The sequence below is a fragment of the Ceratotherium simum genome, chromosome 4, assembly GCF_057802395.1.
Source record: "Ceratotherium simum simum isolate JZ-2026a chromosome 4, ASM5780239v1, whole genome shotgun sequence".
In the NCBI taxonomy this organism is placed as follows: domain Eukaryota; kingdom Metazoa; phylum Chordata; class Mammalia; order Perissodactyla; family Rhinocerotidae; genus Ceratotherium; species Ceratotherium simum.
The window spans coordinates 56552526-56572777 of NC_141903.1; the positions used below are offsets into that span (position 1 = coordinate 56552526).

At 35.9% G+C, this 20252-nt stretch overlaps 1 protein-coding gene across 1 annotated transcript in view; it reads right to left on the bottom strand.

Moving 5' to 3' along the window:
* AP3S1 (adaptor related protein complex 3 subunit sigma 1) overlaps positions 1 to 20252 on the bottom strand; it is a 63100-nt gene that overhangs the window by 4040 nt on the left and 38808 nt on the right. Inside the window, 2 exon segments of the mRNA XM_087429912.1 lie at positions 6246 to 6353; positions 15430 to 15501. Coding sequence (XP_087286038.1) covers positions 6246 to 6353; positions 15430 to 15501 — 180 coding nt within the window.

Here is a 20252-nt window from a genome sequence, read left to right on the forward strand (position 1 = left end):
AATGGTCATGTTTTCTCTCCCATGAGATTAAATAAATTAACAGAATTAAGAGAAAGAAAACAAAATGAAGTCTGCAAGTATACCAAAATGAGGCCAAACAGATAGAAGACTTATACAGACATACTCTCGGAAATTTCAAGCACTTGAATCACAAAGATAGTAATGGATGGATATGATTTGTTTTTGATTTTGTTTTTAAATTGCCAGACCCAAAAATAAACAAAATATGTGCAAGCAAAACCGAAAAAGCAGCATTACTAAAATATAATTGAAAGAATCTGAAAGCTCCCTTTTCCTCATGCAATAAGCAATTAACTTTCTCGAAGGGAAAGGGAAAGAATCTGGATATTTATTTCATCTAAGACATAAAATACCATCCTACCATCTTAAAATATTTTTTCAAGCTTGAAATATAGCATAATAAGATGGTAGTTGGGATAATTTGTACATACTAAAACCTTTACCCACCCTTCCTGCTGGAAGTTGCTATATGCACATTCATAATTTTGACCTAACAGCAAAGTGAAAGAACATCAACATTAATAAACACAGTATTAAATGGTTTCAGACTCAAAATCATTAACAAAATAATGGCAGATTTGGAGAGCATGTTTTGAGCAAAATACAAAATGTCAATATTTTAATTTCTGAATGTAAGATAGAATAACTTTTAATCCAGGAACTTATAATAGACTTCTTCTTTGCTTTAAAGGCAGTGCTTTAATACTGCAATTATAAACAGACAGGTTAGAAATGCTGATGACAATCCTCTATTGAGCAAGAACTTTGGTACTTTATTAAAAATTTTATCAAAATTAGAATATTTAAAAATTTTAAAACCTTCCAAATTACTAGTCATTTTATATAATCTTCAGTTATAGTTTTAATTTCTACCACAGGATTTGCCTGTGTGTTATAAATATAGCAGATCAATGTTACTCATGGATTTAATTAACTAGTTTTGACCATTACTCGTGACCTCAGGGATCCTTACCATAATTTTGTAGAAGAATAACTGCATGTCAAGGGAGAGGGCAGAACCAATTCATCTGTATCTTAGGGCCACTTTTCTTATTCTCTACCCTTTGAAAACAGATAATTAATTAAAAAAAAAAAAGCTAACTACTAGTTCTAGCGATGGAAGTTAAGAGACCCAAGTGGTTGATGGTTCTTTGCTAGAAAATAGCAATTTAAGATTAGTTAAAGACTGGAACATAGAAATTGGCAGTGATTTGGATCAATGGACTGAATGAGACCATTACGTACCTTCTATTCCAGCGACAAAATAATGAGGATCCAGGGAGCAAAAGTGGTACCCACAACGTTCATCATCTAGCCCATGATCCAAGATAAAAAATTATAAAGCCACCTGTATGTTGCTGCTTCTCAGACACATCAAGAAAGTAATAATTTAGTGGCTAAAAAGCAATGCCAAATTCTCAGTGGCATTTTTCTAATTAGTAAGGTAGGTAGTCAAACTTGTCAAGTTTATAGATTTTTTTCCTCCATGGGACTCAATAAAGCATTTTCATTTTGAAGTTTTTAAATGGAGGCCTATAAACATTTTCATTTTTCATAAAATGGCTTTGTACGAAAAAGTCATTCATCACCATCTACATGGAAATTTTTAAAAAGTACTTCACATAGCTAACTTATGGTGTGAAAAAATGCACAGGAAATACCAGAGAAAATTTAATTTTGTAAAGCTAGGAGTCTATTAAAAACACTTCCAATATTTGCCAAAATATGCTTTGCAAAAATGTTCAAGGTTTACAATATTTTATGGAGTCTAATGACGTGTTTGGATGTCAGAAGGTTGCTACAGTGGAAATCCATTTTATTTTGGTTAATATATTTAACTCCATCTTTTAGAGCATTTAATTCAATTTTAGAAGATTTCTGATCTTAGTTTTGTTGGACACTTTTAATATGCACCTGTTAGTCACAGCTGCAAAAGCAATTCTGTTAAGACTTTGAAACTGAAAACCATTATGGGGGGAAAAAGTACCAAGTTAACAGTCACTATTCTAAGCCTTCACTGCTTTCCACTTTGTATGCAAAACTCTAAAAGTTCAGCTTTTGGTTTGTAAATTGACAGCTTCCAAAACCCAGCAGGCAATTTTGTTAGAATCCTAACTTAGAAAGATGGGGAAAAAAAATCTGTGAGAGTTAAATCAAGATTGGTTCTGCCATATGATGCTCAAAATAAACTCTAAATTTTTATATACAAAGTAAATTGTCATTTCTACAAATGTAATTTGTCAGTTAAATGACAATGTTTAAAAAAAAGAACAAAAAATTTAAACTTTCTTTTTACAATGCAGGCAGACAAAACAGAACAAACATGACATCAATGATATACTAGTAAAATACACTAAGTCCAATAAAAGATGAAACTACAAGGAGAAACTAGAATGGAAAATAGGCTACAGGGACTATATGGGTTCATTAACACAAAGAATTTTTGAGTCTGGCCTAAATAATTAATTGCCTTTGACATCATTTTGCTTTCCCTTTGTTAAAGTACATTTTTCTCAAAGTCAGCAATACCTTGTCTACCTGTCCTGTCTGGGAGATTGAAAGATAAAGGTCTGTAAGAGAGAAGAATGGAAAGAGCTAGAAAGATCAGGATGTTCGGAAAAAAGAGGACTGACTTTAAAAAAGTAGTGACTAAATTCAGACCCATTTATTCATTTTAAAAATAACATGAAATACATAAAGTCTCCCCAACCCCACCCCTCTACCTCCACCCCCAGGGAGTCCTTTTGTTCCTAGGCAGATTCCTGGGTGCGTCTTACACTTCCCCAAATCCCCACCAACCTCCCAGCTTAAACCCTCCTCTCCCAAGATCCCAATGTTATAAGAAACCATTTTTCTACCAAAGCAGGATAGATGAAAATACATTCCGAGCATATCTTTGCTTCTCCTCTCTTTAAAGATCTGGGTGATCTTTGCTTCTACCTTGTCTAGGTATGGGGAATTAAACTGGTTCACTTTCGACTGTCACTGGAAATACCTTTAAGCCAAAATAATATTTTCTGTTTGTGACAAAATAAAGGCACCTAGATAGATACATGTTATATTCTAAAAGCTGTATCTTAATTATACCCAGGCTGATTTTTTAAAGATAAATGCTATTCTAAATATTACTTTAAATTAATTTTAAAAATATGGTTACCAGGTCTTGTCATCAATCATGATATTCTGGATTTTAATCAGGTCTTTCTTGGCAAGTTTTTGCTCACATAATAAATTTGAACTAAAATTTAGTAAAAGTCAGATTAATAAAAGCTTGTAGTTTGCTCTCAAATACTTTTGGATTATCCTGCAATCATATATTTGGTAGATATAACCAGTTTAAGTAACATGGAAATGAAACCCATATGGAAACTTCAGACATTTCAATATGTCTGGAATAAAGCTGGTAGCCTCCCAAACATACTTAAAATAAATGAAAATTAGTGAAAAATTTGAAAGTCAACATTATTTTCACCACAATTTCTTAAAATATGATCAGGACTAAATGGCTTCACTTTGACTCAAAATCCTATTTTTATTTATTTATTTATTTATTTTTGTGAGGAAGATCAGCCCTGAGCTAACACTCGATGCCGATCCTCCTCTTTTTGCCAAGGAAGATTGGCCCTGGGCTCACATCTGTGCCCATCTTCCTCTACTTTATATGGGACGCCGCCATGGCATGGCTTGACAAGCGGGGCGTCGGTGCGTACCCGGGATCCAAACCTGTGAACCCCGGGCCACCAAAGTGGAGCGCCTGCACTTAACCACTACAACACCAGGCCAGCCCCTCAAAATCCTATTTTATAACTAAAATATTAGCAGACATTACATAGACAGGGAAAACTTGATAAATATAGAATATGTTGTGGTTTACCCCCAAATTTAAAACATACTTTCTTGTAAAGGAGAAAAAGAAAAACTAATTTGGTAGCAGATAACAACTGATTATACATGTTAAAAGATGACCAGTGGATGAAAAATAGAAGTATTCACTGGTATTCAAAACCATTTTAAATAGCACTGTTTCTGTGAAAGGATTTTTTTCTAAGTTATAGTATTATAACTATTTCCATCAGAAATGTAAATTCTGTATTTTACTGCTTTTTATAGATAAAAATTGCCTCATTAACAAAGTTTTACTGGACAATCAAAAGGCAAATATCCGTTATGCAATTATTATAGGTCCTTCATGACTTTTGTCAATATTATATATAGCAAACTAAGGAGAAAAAGAAAATAAAAAGGACACCACCAACGGAAAGGAGTTAAATACCTGGAAATGTGAAAATTCCAGACAAGAGGTCAATATAGTTTTACAGATGATTACACAGAATTCACAAATTACCACATATTCATTCATATTAAACTGATTAATGGACTGTGTCACTGTCTGTCTCTCGGCATTTAAAATCAATATCCATACAGTTTTGTAAAGCAAGGTTTAACAGATTACATAAATTTCAAGTTATCATTTTAAGACTTTAAAAACTATAGCTTAGAGTTTATAGTAAATCTTTTACTATACTAAACAATGTATTGTAAACCAACTATACTAAATAAGATTGAGTCATTTTCCTTGTTCTACAACAAAATTTTCTCTATTAATCTAGTATGTTTTTCCCTTTCAAAAATCAATATTCTAAAAATTGGCTATAGAACATACAAAATATATACAGTTACTGGAAAGAGTCATAATTTTAAGCTCTTCACCAGTATAAGCCTCTCCTTTGGGAAACCAATAGGGATGGTGAATTGAGATAAGAAGTGCAGGAGTATTTTAATTTAAAATAGAACATTGGAAAACATTTTCTTTCCTTTTTTTTTTTTTATTATTTATTTATTTATTTTTCCCCCAAAGCCCCAGTAGATAGTTGTATGTCATAGTTGCACATCCTTATAGTTGCTGTATGCGGGACGCGGCCTCAGCATGGCTGGAGAAGCAGTGCATCGGTGCGCGCCCGGGATCCGATCCTGGGCCGCCAGCAGCGGAGCGCACGCGCTTAACTGCTAAGCCACGGGGCCGGCCCTTTTTAATTTTTTTTAATTTATTTTGGAAAACATTTTCATACAAAGCTTCGATGTTTCTAACTCTCAGATTTCAGATTTATCTATCATCCTGTGTTTCATTCAATTCCAGTGAGCACAGCGTTGTGTTAAACTAATCCTTTAAAGTGCCAACAAGAAAAACATTCTTCAGAACTCACCTGCTGTAAATTAATGCTAGCATATTTTTAATACTTTGCTGCTTTTATAGTAATATTTAGTTTAAATCAACCAAACACCTGAATTTGTACTAAGTATAAATAAAATTTATTTTTCTAATCCAAGTTATGACTATAAATACCAAAGATAAAACGATCCTCAAACATAGTGTGGAATGAGATATTGAGACTATTCATCTTTCTAAACTTCTGCTATAGCAACAAGAAACAACCAAAATAATGTGAACTTGAGTGGCTGAGCTACAGCACCTGTTATTGATATGCAACCTAGGACTTGAGGGAAGAGTCACTAAAATTCTGAAGTAGGGTTTTATACAGTGCTAAAGTGCTGGCTGGTCCTCATTCACCCAGTCTAACAGCACCAAGTTAGCCACGTATAACTAACCAAATCTTCCTCTTATAGAATGCAGTAAAGGCCATGAATACATGTATCATTGTATAAAATATATAACTTAGCTAACTTGTCAGTGACCTTTGGGAAGGATTCAGAAAAAGATTAAGGCACTGAATTTCTTTATTCAGTGTGTACTCAGGCTTGCTAAGCACCTATTATAATATAAAATTACTTCCTCATAAGAATTCCATTTCCCATCCTTTCCTTTTCCAGAAATAGTTTTGTAACACTAAATTTATATATCTTCAAAATATCAGTTCTAAGATTTCCTTGATAATGACTAAATAAGGTTTTATAAAGCAAATATTGATTCCATTATTCAAATAAATAGTTTCTTTTTTTAAGCAACAAGAATTTGGAATTGTGTTTATTACCCAAGGCAGTTATGACTGTGGCTAAAAGAAGTATACAAAACTATTTGGTAGATAGTAGTCACAGAACATTTAACATACTAAAATATGTATATTCCATTTTTTAAAACTGAATAATCATACCATCTGTACCTAAAGGGTGATACTGAAGGACAAACAGTGAAAGCTACAACTCATGCATAATTTATGATCATGCTTACTACCTTCATCATTAACTAAAGCACTTTCCATTCTTACCTCAGATTTCTCCAGTTTATTTTGTGCATCAATTTGTGTAACAATCTCATTCATGTTGGTCTCCAATACCATTCCCCCCATCACCATTTCTGCAAGAATATTATGAACCTAAAGGAAAAAACAATACACATCCATAAAGAAAACTCACTACAAAAATGTTTTATGTTTCCAGTAGTTTTTGTTTCAAATACTGCAGTGTCTATTTTGTAAGTATGAGCTGTAAAATAAAAATTATTTGGAGTGAGGGCACATAATCTACTTTCATCACTACTGTGAAGACTTAGGCAGTTATATAACCTCTTAATTTTTAGCTTAATGGGCTGTAAGACAGAGATAATAATAGTACCTCCTTCACAGATTGCTGAAAGGATTAAATGAGGTCATCCATGGAAGTGCCCAAAACAAAGTAAATAATCAATAAACATCAGCTACCATTATTATTGTATCAAGTTTCATGCTATAAAAAGATGATCTATAAAGGCCTTTTATACCAGATTCTTAGACAATAATTACTAAGTTGTTTTATGTTCAAAGTATTTAATGAAGCTATGTGGTATTACTACAAGCTCTAGATCGAAAAAAAGTATAATTTTCTTTTTATTGTAGGTTCTTTAATAATGCTTTTATCCCAAAGCCCTCCCTATATGTAATACTCAGATTTTTTATCATCAAATACATCTTACAATGACTAAAAACTGCTTCTTCCATTGGGGATAAATAATATAACCCAGGTGTTTTTTCATAAGGTATTTATTGGATCAAAAATTACCAATTCAGGAGAGTGCCATGAGCATCACGGCTGAGTGAGCTTTCCCGTAAACTCTCCCCGGATAAGTTACAACAAAAACAACATTCACATGCCAACAAAGGACAGTCAACAACACAAGGGGATGTCTGAGAGACCCACACAGCCGCACATGTGAGAGTGGAGCCCCCAGAGGAATTGGGGAGAGGTAAGAAGAAATCCTCCCCCTCCCCATCCGATCAGCGGCTCCCGGTCTGCGCGGCTCTCAGAGAGGGCGGAGGGGTGGCCCTCTGCGGGAAAACCGTCGCTTTCCAAGTCCACTCACAACCCGTGGGAAAATCCCATATGGAGGAGTCTGAACTGTTGTGGGGGTGTCGTCAACATCTGAGCACCCCAGGAGAGGAGACAGCGAGGGAAGAGCGAGAAGCCCTCCAGGATGGGGCAGGCAAAAGAGAGAGCCCCCCGGCACCCTACCCCGCACCCCCCGCACTCCAGCTCAGCCAGTCAGCCAGAATGCTCGGCTTGGGGATGGCTGTGGGCTCAGAATACACAGCCCTTGACTCCCACCCAGTGGCACCAGGTGGAAACTGCAACCAGATATTGTTAGGATGAGGAAAAACAAATCAAACTCAGCAGGCACAATGCAAAACTACATTAAATCTCCAGACCAGAAGCAGAATGACAAGCACCCAGAAATCAACCCTGTAGGCGCAGAAATTTATAACCTAAAGGACAGAGAATTCAAAATAGCTATCATAAAAAAGCTCAACGAATTACAAGAAAACACCTATAAACAATTCAATGAGATCAGGAATTTCTTCACAAAAGAGATTGAAACCATAAAGAAAAACCAATCAGTATTGTTGGAGATGAAAAACACAACGAAGGAGGGGCCGGCCCAGTGGCGTAGCGGTTAAGTGTACACGCTCTGTTGCAGCAGCCTGGGGATGGGATCCCAGGCGCGCACCGATGTACTGCTTGTCAAGCCATGCTGTGACAGCGTCACATATAAAGTGGAGGAAGATGGGCACGGATGTTAGCCCAGGGCCACTCTTCTTCAGCAAAAAGAGGAGGATTGGTGACAGACGTTGCTCAGGGCTAATCTTCCTCACAAAAAAAAAAAAAACACAATGGAGGAGATAAAGAAAAATCTGGAATCTTTAAAGAATAGAGTTGACAATATGGAGGAAGGAATTAGCAGTATTGAGGATAGGAATGCAGATATGCCCCAGATGGAGGAGGAGAGAAAACAAAGACTAAAAAGAAATGAAGAAATTCTCAGAGAAATATCCGACTAAATTAGGAAATGTAACATAAGGAGTCTAGGAATTCCCGAGGGAGAAGAGAGGGAAAAAGGAACAGAGAGCTTATTCAAGGAAATAATAGCTGAGAACTTCCCAAATCTGGGGAACGAGCTGGAAATTCCAGTAAAAGAAGCCAATAGATTGCCTAAATATATCAACAGGAAAAGGCCCTCTCCAAGGCATATAGTAGTAAAGCTGGCAAAAGTGAATGACAAAGAAACAATACTAAGGGCAGCTAGACAAAAACAACAAATAATGTACAAACGAATTCCCATCAGGCTCTCAGATTTCTCAACAGAAACTTTACAGGCTAGGAGAGACTGGAATGATATATACAAAATTCTGAAAGACAAAAACTTTCAGCCAAGAATACTCTATCCAGTGAAAATATCATTCAAATATGATAGAGAAATAATAACTTTCCCAGATAAACAAAAACTAAGGGAATACATAGCCATGAGACCCCCACCACAAGAAATGCTCAAGAAGGCCCCCATGCCTGAAAAAAAAAGAAGAGAAAGAGGATACAAAGCTTTGAGCAAGGATAAAAATAGGTAGACAAAATCAGAAAAATAGTAGCTCTCTATCAGAATAGATTAGCAAACACTTAAATACCAAAATGAAAGATTAAAGGAAGGAAAACACTAAAAATAAATATAACTTCATCACTTTAAACACACACCCACAACACAAGATGGAATAAGTTGTGACAATAACAACTTAGAAGAGGAAAGGGATCAAATCGACTTAGTGTAAGGAAATAAGAGGTCATCAGATAATGGACTATCACATCCATGAGATTCTTTACACAAACCTCAAGGTAATCACTAAACAAATAATCAGAATAGAACCACATATGATAAATAAAGAGAAAACTAAAAGAGTCATCATAGGGCACTACCAAACTGAATTGGTAGTCCAAAACACACAGGACGAGAAACAAAGGAAATGCAAAAGAAGCTGAAAATAAGCAATAAAATATACACATTAAGCCCTCATATATCAATAATCACTCTAAATGTAAATGGACTGAATTCTCCAATCACAAGACACAGAGTGGTGCGATGGATTAAGAAGCAAGACCCAACAATATGCTGCCTCCAGGAAACACATCTCAGCTCTGAAGACAAACACAGGCTCAGAGTGAAAGGATGGAAGACAATACTCCAAGCTAATGGCAAACAAAAGAAAGCAGGTGTTGCCATACTTACATCAGACAAAGCAGACTTCAGATAAAACAGGTAATGAGTGACAAAGAGGGGCAATATATAATGATAAAAGGGACACTCCACCAAGAAGACATATCACTTTTAAATATATATGCACTCAATACAGGAGCACCAAGGTACATAAAGCAACTATTTACAAACCTAAAAGGAGATATTAACAACAACACAATAGTAATAGGGGATCTCAACACCCCACTCTCATCAATGGATAGATCATCCAGACAGAACGTCAATAAGGAGATAGTGGACTTAAATGAAAAACTATAGGAAATGGACTTAATAGACATATACAGAGCACTCCATCCAAAAACAGCTGACTACACATTCTTCTCAAGCGCGCATGGAACATTCTCAAGGATAGACCATGTTGGGAAACAAGGCAAGCCTCTATAAATTTAAGAAGACTGAAATCATAACAAGTATCTTTTCTGACCATAATGCTATGAAACTAGAAATCAACCACAAGAAAATTACTGGGAAATTGATAAAGATGTGGAGATTAAACAACATGCTACTGAACAACCAATGGGTCATCGATGAAATTAAAGGAGAAATAAAAAAATATCTGGAGACAAATGAAAATGAAAACACACCATACCAACTCATATGGGATGCAGCAAAAGCGGTCCTGAGAGGGAAACTCATAGCAATATAAACCCACTTTAACAAATAAGAAAAATCCCAAATAAACAACCTTAAACTATGCCTAATGGAACTAAAAAAAGAAGAACAAACAAAGCCCAAAGTCAGCAGAAAGAGAGAAATAATAAAAATTTAGAGCAGAAATAAATGAAATTGAAACAAAAAAACAGGGCCAGCCCGGTGGCGCAAGCGGTTAAGTGCGCGCGCTCCGCTGCAGCGGCCCGGGGTTCCCTGGTTCGGATCCCGGGCACGCACCAACGCACTGCTTGGCAAGCCATGCTGTGGCGGCGTCCCATATAAAGTGGAGGAAGATGGGCACAGATGTTAGCCCAGGGCCGTCTTCCTCAGCCAAAAAAAAAGAGGAAGATTGGCGGATGTTAGCACAGGGCTGATCTCCTCACAAAAAAAAAAAAAAAAAAAGAAACAAAAAATCAGTAGAAAGGATCAATGAAACGAAGCATTGGTTCTTGGAGAAGATAAATAAAATTGACAAACCCTTAGCCAGACTCACTAAGAAAAAGAGAGAGAAGGCTCAAATAAATAAAATTAGAAAGGAAAGAGGGGAAATTACAATGGATACCACAGAAATACAAAGGATTATAAGAGAATACTATGAAAAACTAGAAAAACTTTTATCCTTAACCACAAATTTACTACTTTCTTTGCTCTTCTTCTTTCTTCAATTCATTCCTTCTATCTCAGACTGCCTTCTGTGTAAAGTACCCTCTTTAGAATTTCCTTTAGCAAAGGCTTGTTGGTGGCAAATTATCTCATAATTTCTCTGACAACATCTTTATTTTGCCCACACTCTTGCAAGATATTTTTGCTGATTTTAGAATTTCAGCTTGGGTGTTACTTTCTTTCAACATAGTTATCTTCTAACTTCTGTGGTTGCTGTTGAGAAATCAGTTCCCAATCTAACCATTGCTCTTGTGAAGGTAATGTGTCTTTTATTTCTGGATGATTTTAAGAGCTCTTTCTGTGCTCTTCAATTTTACTATCATTAGTCTAGATGTAGATTTCTTTTTATTTATTCTGCTTGTGATTCTTTTATGTGTGGATTGGTATCTTTCATTAATTCTGGAAAATTCCCAGCCATTAGATACTCAGATATTGAATATGCCTCATTCTTTCTCTCCTCTTCTTCTGAAACTAAGAATAATTGTTCATTAGACTTTTCTCACTCTATCCTCCCCACCCTGTAAACTCTTTCATATTTCCAATCTTTCTTGTATTTTTATGCAGCACTATGAACAATGTGTTCTATCTTTCCATTTACTCAGATATGTGTATGATCTACATTTAAATTCATTCACCGAAATTTTTAATTTTGACATTTTTTTCCTCTTCTAGAAATTAAGTTCTTTTCCATGTCATTTGGGTTGTTTTTTAATATATATACTTTATTCACTGCAATTTTTATCAGCATTGACTTCTAACAACTTGCTCAGTAGATGGGGTAGGGGCTGGTATGTCCAGGGCCAGCTTTTGACTGGTGCTGGCAGGGCAGGGTGAGCCTGGCATTTCTGGGGTTTAGTTTTTGAATGGCCCAGCCAGGAATTTGGTTACAGAAAGGAAGGATTGAGCAAATAAGTAAATGCATCAAGAGTAACGGGAATAATAGGAATGAGAATAATCAGAGCAAACTCTCACTGTCAGAGTAGCAAATTGCAAATATGGAAAAGGAGAAGGCTAGAATAAATTCTGCAGTGTTGCACTAGACTCTGAGGTATTAAGAAGAACTCGATGATTTTTAATATCTATAAAGGTATAGAAATAGGTAGGGGTGTGTGTGTGTGTATACATAACATCTATTATATCACCTCTGTAGCAATGAGCATACATGGTGCTATGACTGTCATTTCTAAACATCATTGTCCACTAAAGGAACAACGGTTCCTTGAAGAAATGGCTGTCTCAAGGGCTGGGGCAGAAAATATGTAAGATGCTCTCTCCATAGAAAGGCCTAGAAACAATGACCAGCCTCATAATTATGAGCACCTCCAGACTGTGGTCTCTAAATACCATTTCCCACTAAAAGGAATCAGGCTCTAGAATGGCTGATAAACGTCTAAAGCAGGAAATGAACAAAATGAGTTCATTGAACTTATCTGAGGTCAAATGAACAAAATGAGTCTGGAACATCTGTACCAGAACTCAAAGCAGCTATTCAAGTCCATTGTGGGGAGGTCATGTCAAAAGGACTCAGAAGACAACCTGAAGGGATTCCCATTGGCTAAAGATGGGGCAATTTGAGCATCAAAAAAATAATATCTGCAGTAGATTAAAACAACTTTTGGACCCAGTTGTGGTCCAAAAGCAAGCAGAGGGTTGTGTGCAAAAGTCTCCGTATCTGCCCCTAAGAAAAAATGAATTGAGCCAGTTAGGAGATCCCTGGCTGTTGAAAGGTCCAGGGCTGCTTGAAAGTTGAAAATAATCCTACTTTCACAGAAAGGCTGAAAACAAGACTAGCATGGTTTTAGATGGAGAATGTAGGGACAGGAAATGTCTATTATTCTGGTCTCTGACTCCTGGTATTCTGAAGCTTTTCTCATTGCATTGAAAAAAATTAAAACAAGAGCTTAGCCCAGAAAAAAGAGACACAGCTAATTTAGGGAGGTTCTAAAGTAGTGACACACTGTTGTGTGAAATGAACATTATATATTGTATGATCTCATTTTTTATCTTTTTAAAGACATATTTGTTTCTGTAATTATTTGTACAAAAGATCTAGAAATACATATACTCTAAAATGTTAACACTAGTGTTAATTAAACAAGGAGGCCATTAGTCTGAGGTGGTTCTAACACCTTAACAGCCTATGTAAGCAAACTAAGCCTGTAAATGCCTCAAGGTTAAGAAAGTAAAACCGAAGGACAACCAATCACAAACAGCCAACTCGGCTTTCCCAAATAATGCAATGGTTAAACTGTAGCCAATCAGATCATTTCCTTGCTTTGCTTCTGCCTCTCCTCTATACAAGTCTTTCCCCTAGCTCCTGTCGGTGGAGTGCTCCTAACCACTTCCCGTTTCGTGCTACCCTACCTGAATCAATTTTTGCTCAAATAAACTCGTAAATTTAATATGCCTCATTTTATCTTTTAACACTAGGCAATCTCTGAAATTGAGATGGCTTCTATTTATTTTCCTTTTATCTGTATTTTCTGATTTTTCTAAAATGAATATAAATTAATGTACAATAAAAGTTTTAAAAACACTGTGTGTCATATGTGGAAGTTGTAGACGAGGAGAGCTTAATTTCTCTATTAAAGAAAACTTTTATTCTCTAGTATAAACGTGAAAACTTCACTCTTACCAAAATATTTTAAAATAGAATCCTCAATTTTCTTAAAAAATTGCTAGATGCATTATATAAACTAATGATCTTTGAGCAATCATTTTAAAAAGAGCTTTTCTAAGCATTTTAATCATGTACCAAAACTAATTTCGAATATTGTAAACCCTAATGACTAAAAATAACAGGAGTCTTTATGAGTGTGAAAAAGATAGATTAATTAGAGAAAAGCAGTAGAAAACTAAAAATAGACTCTTAAAAATATCAAGTTTAAGGGGCCCGTCCAGTGGTGCAAGCAGTTAAGTGCATGCGCTCCACTGCGGCGGCCTGGGGTACGCTAGTTCGGATCCTGGGCGCGCACCGACACACTGCTTGGCAAGCCATGCTGTGGCGGCATCCCATATAAAGCGGAGGAAGATGGGCACGGATGTTAGCCCAGGGCCAGTCTTCCTCAGCAAAAAAAGAGGAGGATTGGCAGATGTTAGCACAGGGCTGATCTCCTCACAAAAAAAAAAAAGCAAGTTTAAGTTCTCTGTCCAAAATGAGTTAATACATGAAATCCAATCACTTAGCAAAGAAGAAATATGATCTAGGAGATCGGCTAATGATAAATGTATCCTTTTGATGTTCACAAATAATAAAATGCATTCCTTATGCTATATCTTTATTGTGGTAGTGGTTACATAACTACATACATTTGCCAAAACTCAGTTAACTGTATGCTTAAAACCGCTGAATTTTCATGTGTGTAAATTATTCCTCAATAAAGCTGATTTTTAAAAATCACTTTTAGGCCAGCCCGGTGGCACAGTGGTTAAGTTCACATGGTCCACTTTGGCAGCCCGGGGTTCATGGGTTCGGATCCCAGGCACAGACCTACATACTGCTCATCAAGCCATGCTGTCGTGGTGTCCCACATGCAAAATAGAGGAAGATGGGCACAGATGTTAGCTCAGTGACAATCTTCCTCAAGCCAAAAAAAAAGAGGAAGATTAGCAACAGATATTGGCTCAGGGCCAATCTTCCTCACCAAAATAAATAAATAAATAAATAATAAAAATCACTTTTTTTGCTAAAATTTTCAACAGATTATTTTCAGACTATTTTATTCAATGGCTTAATCATTCAAAACAATCTGTTGCATTATATAAACTTAATACATAAAAAAATCTGTATAGAGTAAAAGTGGAATCTCTTCCTCCTCAATTCCATATCAACAATACCCAGTAACACTAGCTAGAAAACTCAGTCATTCGTCCTTTCTCTCACCTCCAGCTTTCAATAGGTCATCAAGCCCTGTCAATTCTTTCTTTCATCCCTACTGTTCTGCCTCAGTTCACTTCTTCCTGGACTACTGCAACAGACACCTAATTGATTTTCCTGTCTTTAATCTCCCACCTACCAATTCAACCTCCATAATGTAGAAAAAAATGATCTTGCCCAAAAAATGTATAAGGCAAGAATAATGCCAATAAAAACTTGTTTAAAAATATTAAATTGCTTCAGAATGAAGTCCAAAATCCATGGCACTAAAGACACTTTAAAATTAAGCCTCTTGATCAGTATCAACATCCCCCAACAAAAAGCCTGTATTTTATCTCTCTGCTTGGAGAGCCATCCTCCCCTTTTCTGTCTGTGAAATATCTACTAATCCTTAAAAATCCAGTTTAAATGTAATTTCCTCCATTCACACCCTCCTAGGCAGAGGTAGGTGGTTCAGCTGTATTCTCATTAACACTCTGACCCACTGTTACCCTCTCTAGACGTGATTCCTCTAGGGCAGGATCTGAATCTTCTTCACTAAACACAGTGCCTGGCTCTTAGTAAAAATAACTTATGAACTGAATAATAAATAAATAAAGGTATAAAAATAGTACTAGTCACTAAATCCATTTTTACTTTGACAAATACAAATGAATATTTTTCTTAGATAAAAAGCTTAGAAGATTTGACAACATAGAAATAGTACCTTGTCTACATGGAAAATTAAATCCAGTTCACAGACATTTTCAAAACACTTGTCTAATGTTTCCACAAATACCTAAAGAAAAAGAAAAAAACAGGTTAAAAGCTTTTGAGAACTGTATAAGTGTACTCAAATGTATTATGTACAAGGCAGACAATTCTTAATTGTGAACCAAAACTTTTCTATTATCACATTTCTCTTTTTTAAATTAAAAATTGTATTAAGTGCAAAAGAAATAATTATAGACTATTCTTCATGTAAACTACTTTTCAATACATTAATATACAAAATAAAATAAACTTTCCTGAAAATAACTAAGAACTAGAAATTCTTGGCACCATTACTTACAAAAGCACTGAAAAATACTCAAATCGGGCTCCCTTTCTTCATGCGAGGGAAAAAGAAAGCTTATTACAAAGTATTTATCAAGATAGATGGGCATAGTTCAAGTCCCTACCACACCTAATGTAGCCATTAATTTTTAATTGGCAAATCAGTATAAAAGCTCACTAAAAATTACTTATGGAAAGAGCACAAACTTTGGAATCAGATTTACCTCAGTTCAAATTCTGGCTCCAATACCTTGTATGACCTTTTGTGGGAAAGGCTTAACTCAGCAGGCCTGGGTTGCTCAAACCCTACACATTCCCCAAAATGGCCTGTTTCCAGACTAGCCCTTGGCTGGCTCCTTGGAACTGAGCTCTGAGTCCCTGGAGAGTTCTGTCTGATAAGAACGTTTTTGCATGCCTGAGTCCTTGGGCCACACTGTACCAGTCTGAGCAGAGAGTTCATGCTAACAATGTGATTTATGGCGAACATCTCTTTTTCTCTGAAGTTCTGGAGCTTAAGTAAACAAGGTCAGTCATATAGGTGCTACATGCGTATGTGACTGACCCCCACTAAAAATCTGGGACGCCCAGGCTAGAGTGAGCTTCCCTGGTTGGGAACACTTTGCACATGTCATCATGTATCACTTCTGAGGGAATTAAGCATATCTCTGTGAATCCAGTGGGAAGGGACACTTGGAAGCTCGCACCTGGTTTCCTCCAGACTTCCCCTCATGTGCCTGTGATGATTTTACTCTGTATCCTTTCACTGTAGTAAACCCTAACCATGAGCATAGCAACTTCTGAGTCCTGTGAATCCTAGCAAATCACTGAGATGGTCTTGCGGACCTCTGGCACAAACCTTCAAAAATCAATCTCTTAAATTCCACTTTGCAGAGCTGTCACTGACTATTCTATTCTATTCCTATTTCTATTTCTATTCTCACTATCCTTCTCAATGGTAACTTTCATAGACAGAATGATCATACAATTTATCATCCGAACTAGGTGGTATTAAGAGTAAAAGGGAGCAGCTAGCTATTAATATTATTATTATAATAATAATAGTACGTAATGTTATCATAATAACGGCCTGAAACAACAGATGTAAACCAGGATTGTTCTAAGCAAACTGAAATATATGGTCACCCTATTCATAGGTGATCCCTTGGAATAAAGTAAAATCTAAATAGCAGGCTTCCTGCTGTAACTGCTCCAACCTCAGGCCATTTTACACAGATCCACAATCCAAGGTTCCTTCCTGGCATTAATGTAGATGGATAAGACAGGCGAAACAATGTAGATATGTAACTATATGACTTTAATCAACATTGTCTGAGACCAGGAGTTGGCAAACTTTCTTTGTAAAGGGCCAGAGAGTAAATATTTTAGGCTTTGTGGGCCATACAGTGTAGCATAAAAACAGCCATAGACAATACATAAACAAATGACCATGGTTCTGTTCCAATAAAACTTTATTTACAAAAACAGGTGGCAGGCTGGATTTGACCTGCAGGCTATAGTTTGTTGACACCTGACTTATACCAAAGTCACTAGGAGAAATAAGAAGTCTGTAGTAACCAAGAATATACAGTTTTACTCATAATTTCATTTATGAGAAAAAGTCAAGTTATTAAGATGACCAAGTATGGGGCATACACAGGTCAGCTTCAAGTGAGTTTCTAGTTTATTTCAATTTTGTGGTAGGTAGAAAATAAATATCGTTGATTATCCACCCAAACTCCCAACTTTATCTATTTCTCCTCAAGGCCTTGGTGACATGGCCTGAGGTGACAAGTCCCTGAAATGACTTTATTCATTCTATTTCTAACTAATTCAAAGTCATTTTCATACTTGCTATAACAGACTCTTGATATGAAGATTGAATGGGATAATGCTGCCAGAACACAAAGTAAGCACTTAACAAATATTTACTTCTTGGGGAAAGTAAGAATGGGAGCCAAAAAGAGAAAACTTTTCCCATTGAGAAAGAAAATATTAACTTCTGAAACAGTGTCTTTAACTTGGAAATGGTCTGAATACCAATTTATAAATAAGTTATGGGAAATAAAGCCATTTAAGTTCCATACCCCTTCTGTACATTTTTACTGAAGTATAACATACATACAGAAAAGTACACAAATCATAACAATGTATAATCTGATAAATTTTCACAAAGTAAACATATCTGTGTAACCAACAAGTTACACCCAAATCAAGTATTAGAATTCTATCAGCACTGTAGAAGCCCCCTCCTACTCCATCAGTCATTATTACCACCAAAGGTAACCGCTACTGTGCTTTCTAACACTACAGATACATTTTGCTTATTTCTGAACTATATTTAAATGGAATCAGATAGTATGCAATCTTTTCTGAGTGACTTCTTTTATTTATCATTATTTTTGTGAGAATCATTCATGTTATTACATAGTACAATAGCTGATTCATTCCTGTTGTACAGTATGCCATCACATGAATATACCACAATGTATTTACCCATTCCACTGCTGACAGAAATTTGGGTTGTTTCCAGTGTGAGACCATTACATTTAGTACTGCTAAGAACATTCTTATACATGTCTTTTAGTGAACATATATACACATATTTACTGAATGCATACCTAGAGTAGAATTGCTGGGTCATAGGGTAGCAAATATTCAGCTTTAGTAGACAGTGCCAAATAGATTTTCAAAGCGATTATAAAAATTTACACACCAAAGAGCAGTATATAAGAGTTCCCACAGTTCCACAACCTTGTCAGCAATTTATGTTGTCAATCTTTTAATTTTAGCCATTCTTATGGGTGTGTGGTGATATGTCATTGTGATGTTAATTTGTATTTCCCTGACGGCTAATGAGATTGAGCACCATTTCATGTTTATCAGCCATTTAGATATCCTTTTTCCTGATATCTGGTCAAGACTTCTCATTTTTCCACTGGTCTGTCTTTTTCTTATTGATGTACAGAAATTCTTCACATATTCTAGATACAGTCCAGTCATATATACATATTACAGACATCTTCTCCCACTTTGGCTTGCCTTTTCATTCTCCTAATAGTGCTCTTGGAAGAACAGAAGTTTTAAATTTCAATATAGTCCAATTTAGCAGCTTTTTCCCTTTATGGTTAATAATTTTTTTATGCCCAATTTAAGAAATCTTTGCTTACAGTAAGGTCAGGAAGATATTATCCCAGAAGAAAACAAAAGCTTTATTGTTTTATTTTTCATGTTTGGATCAAATCTACCTGGAACTGATTTTTGCGTATGGATGAAGTGGTCTTCCTTAATTTAAATCATTATTAGACTTACTAATCAGAATAAAGTTTTCAGTATGCCTTTATTTTTTCATGCTTACTTTTTCCAGATCCACTGGTTTGATTACCCATATATTGTAGCCATTCTTTTTTAACCAGCAGTTGATGACTATCTTGGTGAAAATGCTGTCTAAATAGTTTCCCTTCACTTATGCACGTGGATAAAAGATCGGTGGAACCCACTAAATGTGCAGACTATATATTGGGTAAAGAAAAAAAAATTTTTTCTTGGTAGCATTAAGTGTGGCTCTGGTGAACCATGCAGTGGCAAAAAATATGGGCTGCCTAACGAAGCAGTATGGTATAGTGGTGAGGAAACCAGAAAGAACTGGCTTCAAATTCCTACTCTGCTGCTACCTAGCTATGTGAGCTTGAGCATCACATGTAACTCCTCCAAATCTCAGAACTATAAAATAGTTAAATGATTTAGATAAAGTATTGCTTATCTGGCTGTTTGAAACATGCGAGGATTATAGAATTAAAATAGAAATAGAAAATTCTAATTATGCTGATAAACACTGAATACATGCTGAGGCTGCTAAGTGATTTGCTTACTAACTTAGAAAGAAAAATGTTGTCAATATTTAAACCAGAACAATACCAGCTATGAAAATGTAAATACTTAAAAAAAAAAGCGCCCTGCAGCAAAATATCATTATAACTACACGTTCTTAATTTAGGAAAAGAATTCTTAAGGTTTAAGGCATTCAAATGCTAAGTTTGGCTAAAAAAAAATCAAAAACCCTCTTCAAAAAACTTTCCATTTATTTTCTTTTGATTTGGCAAAAATTACTTAATATAATTAGAAATCTAGAGCCCCAAGGTAGATAGATACACACCGCTGACCTGTTACACAGACAAGACCAATACAAAACTAATAATTTACAAACCGAACTAAAGAAATTAAGGAAAACAAATTTATGGGCTTGGGGGTTCTAGCCAGAACAGCAACAACAAAATAATAAAGCTGCTGCTGCATTATATTTCACAAGGAGAAAGATCAAAAGAGCCAAGAACTAGAAGTGGTAAATGGCACTCTCTTGTGTTTCATTTTTTGCTGAGGAAGACCGGCTCTGAGCTAACATCTATGGCCAATCCTCCTCCTCCCACCCCCCACCCCCCGCCAAAGCCCCAGTAGATAGTTGTATGTCATAGTTGCACATCCTTCTAGTTGCTGTAT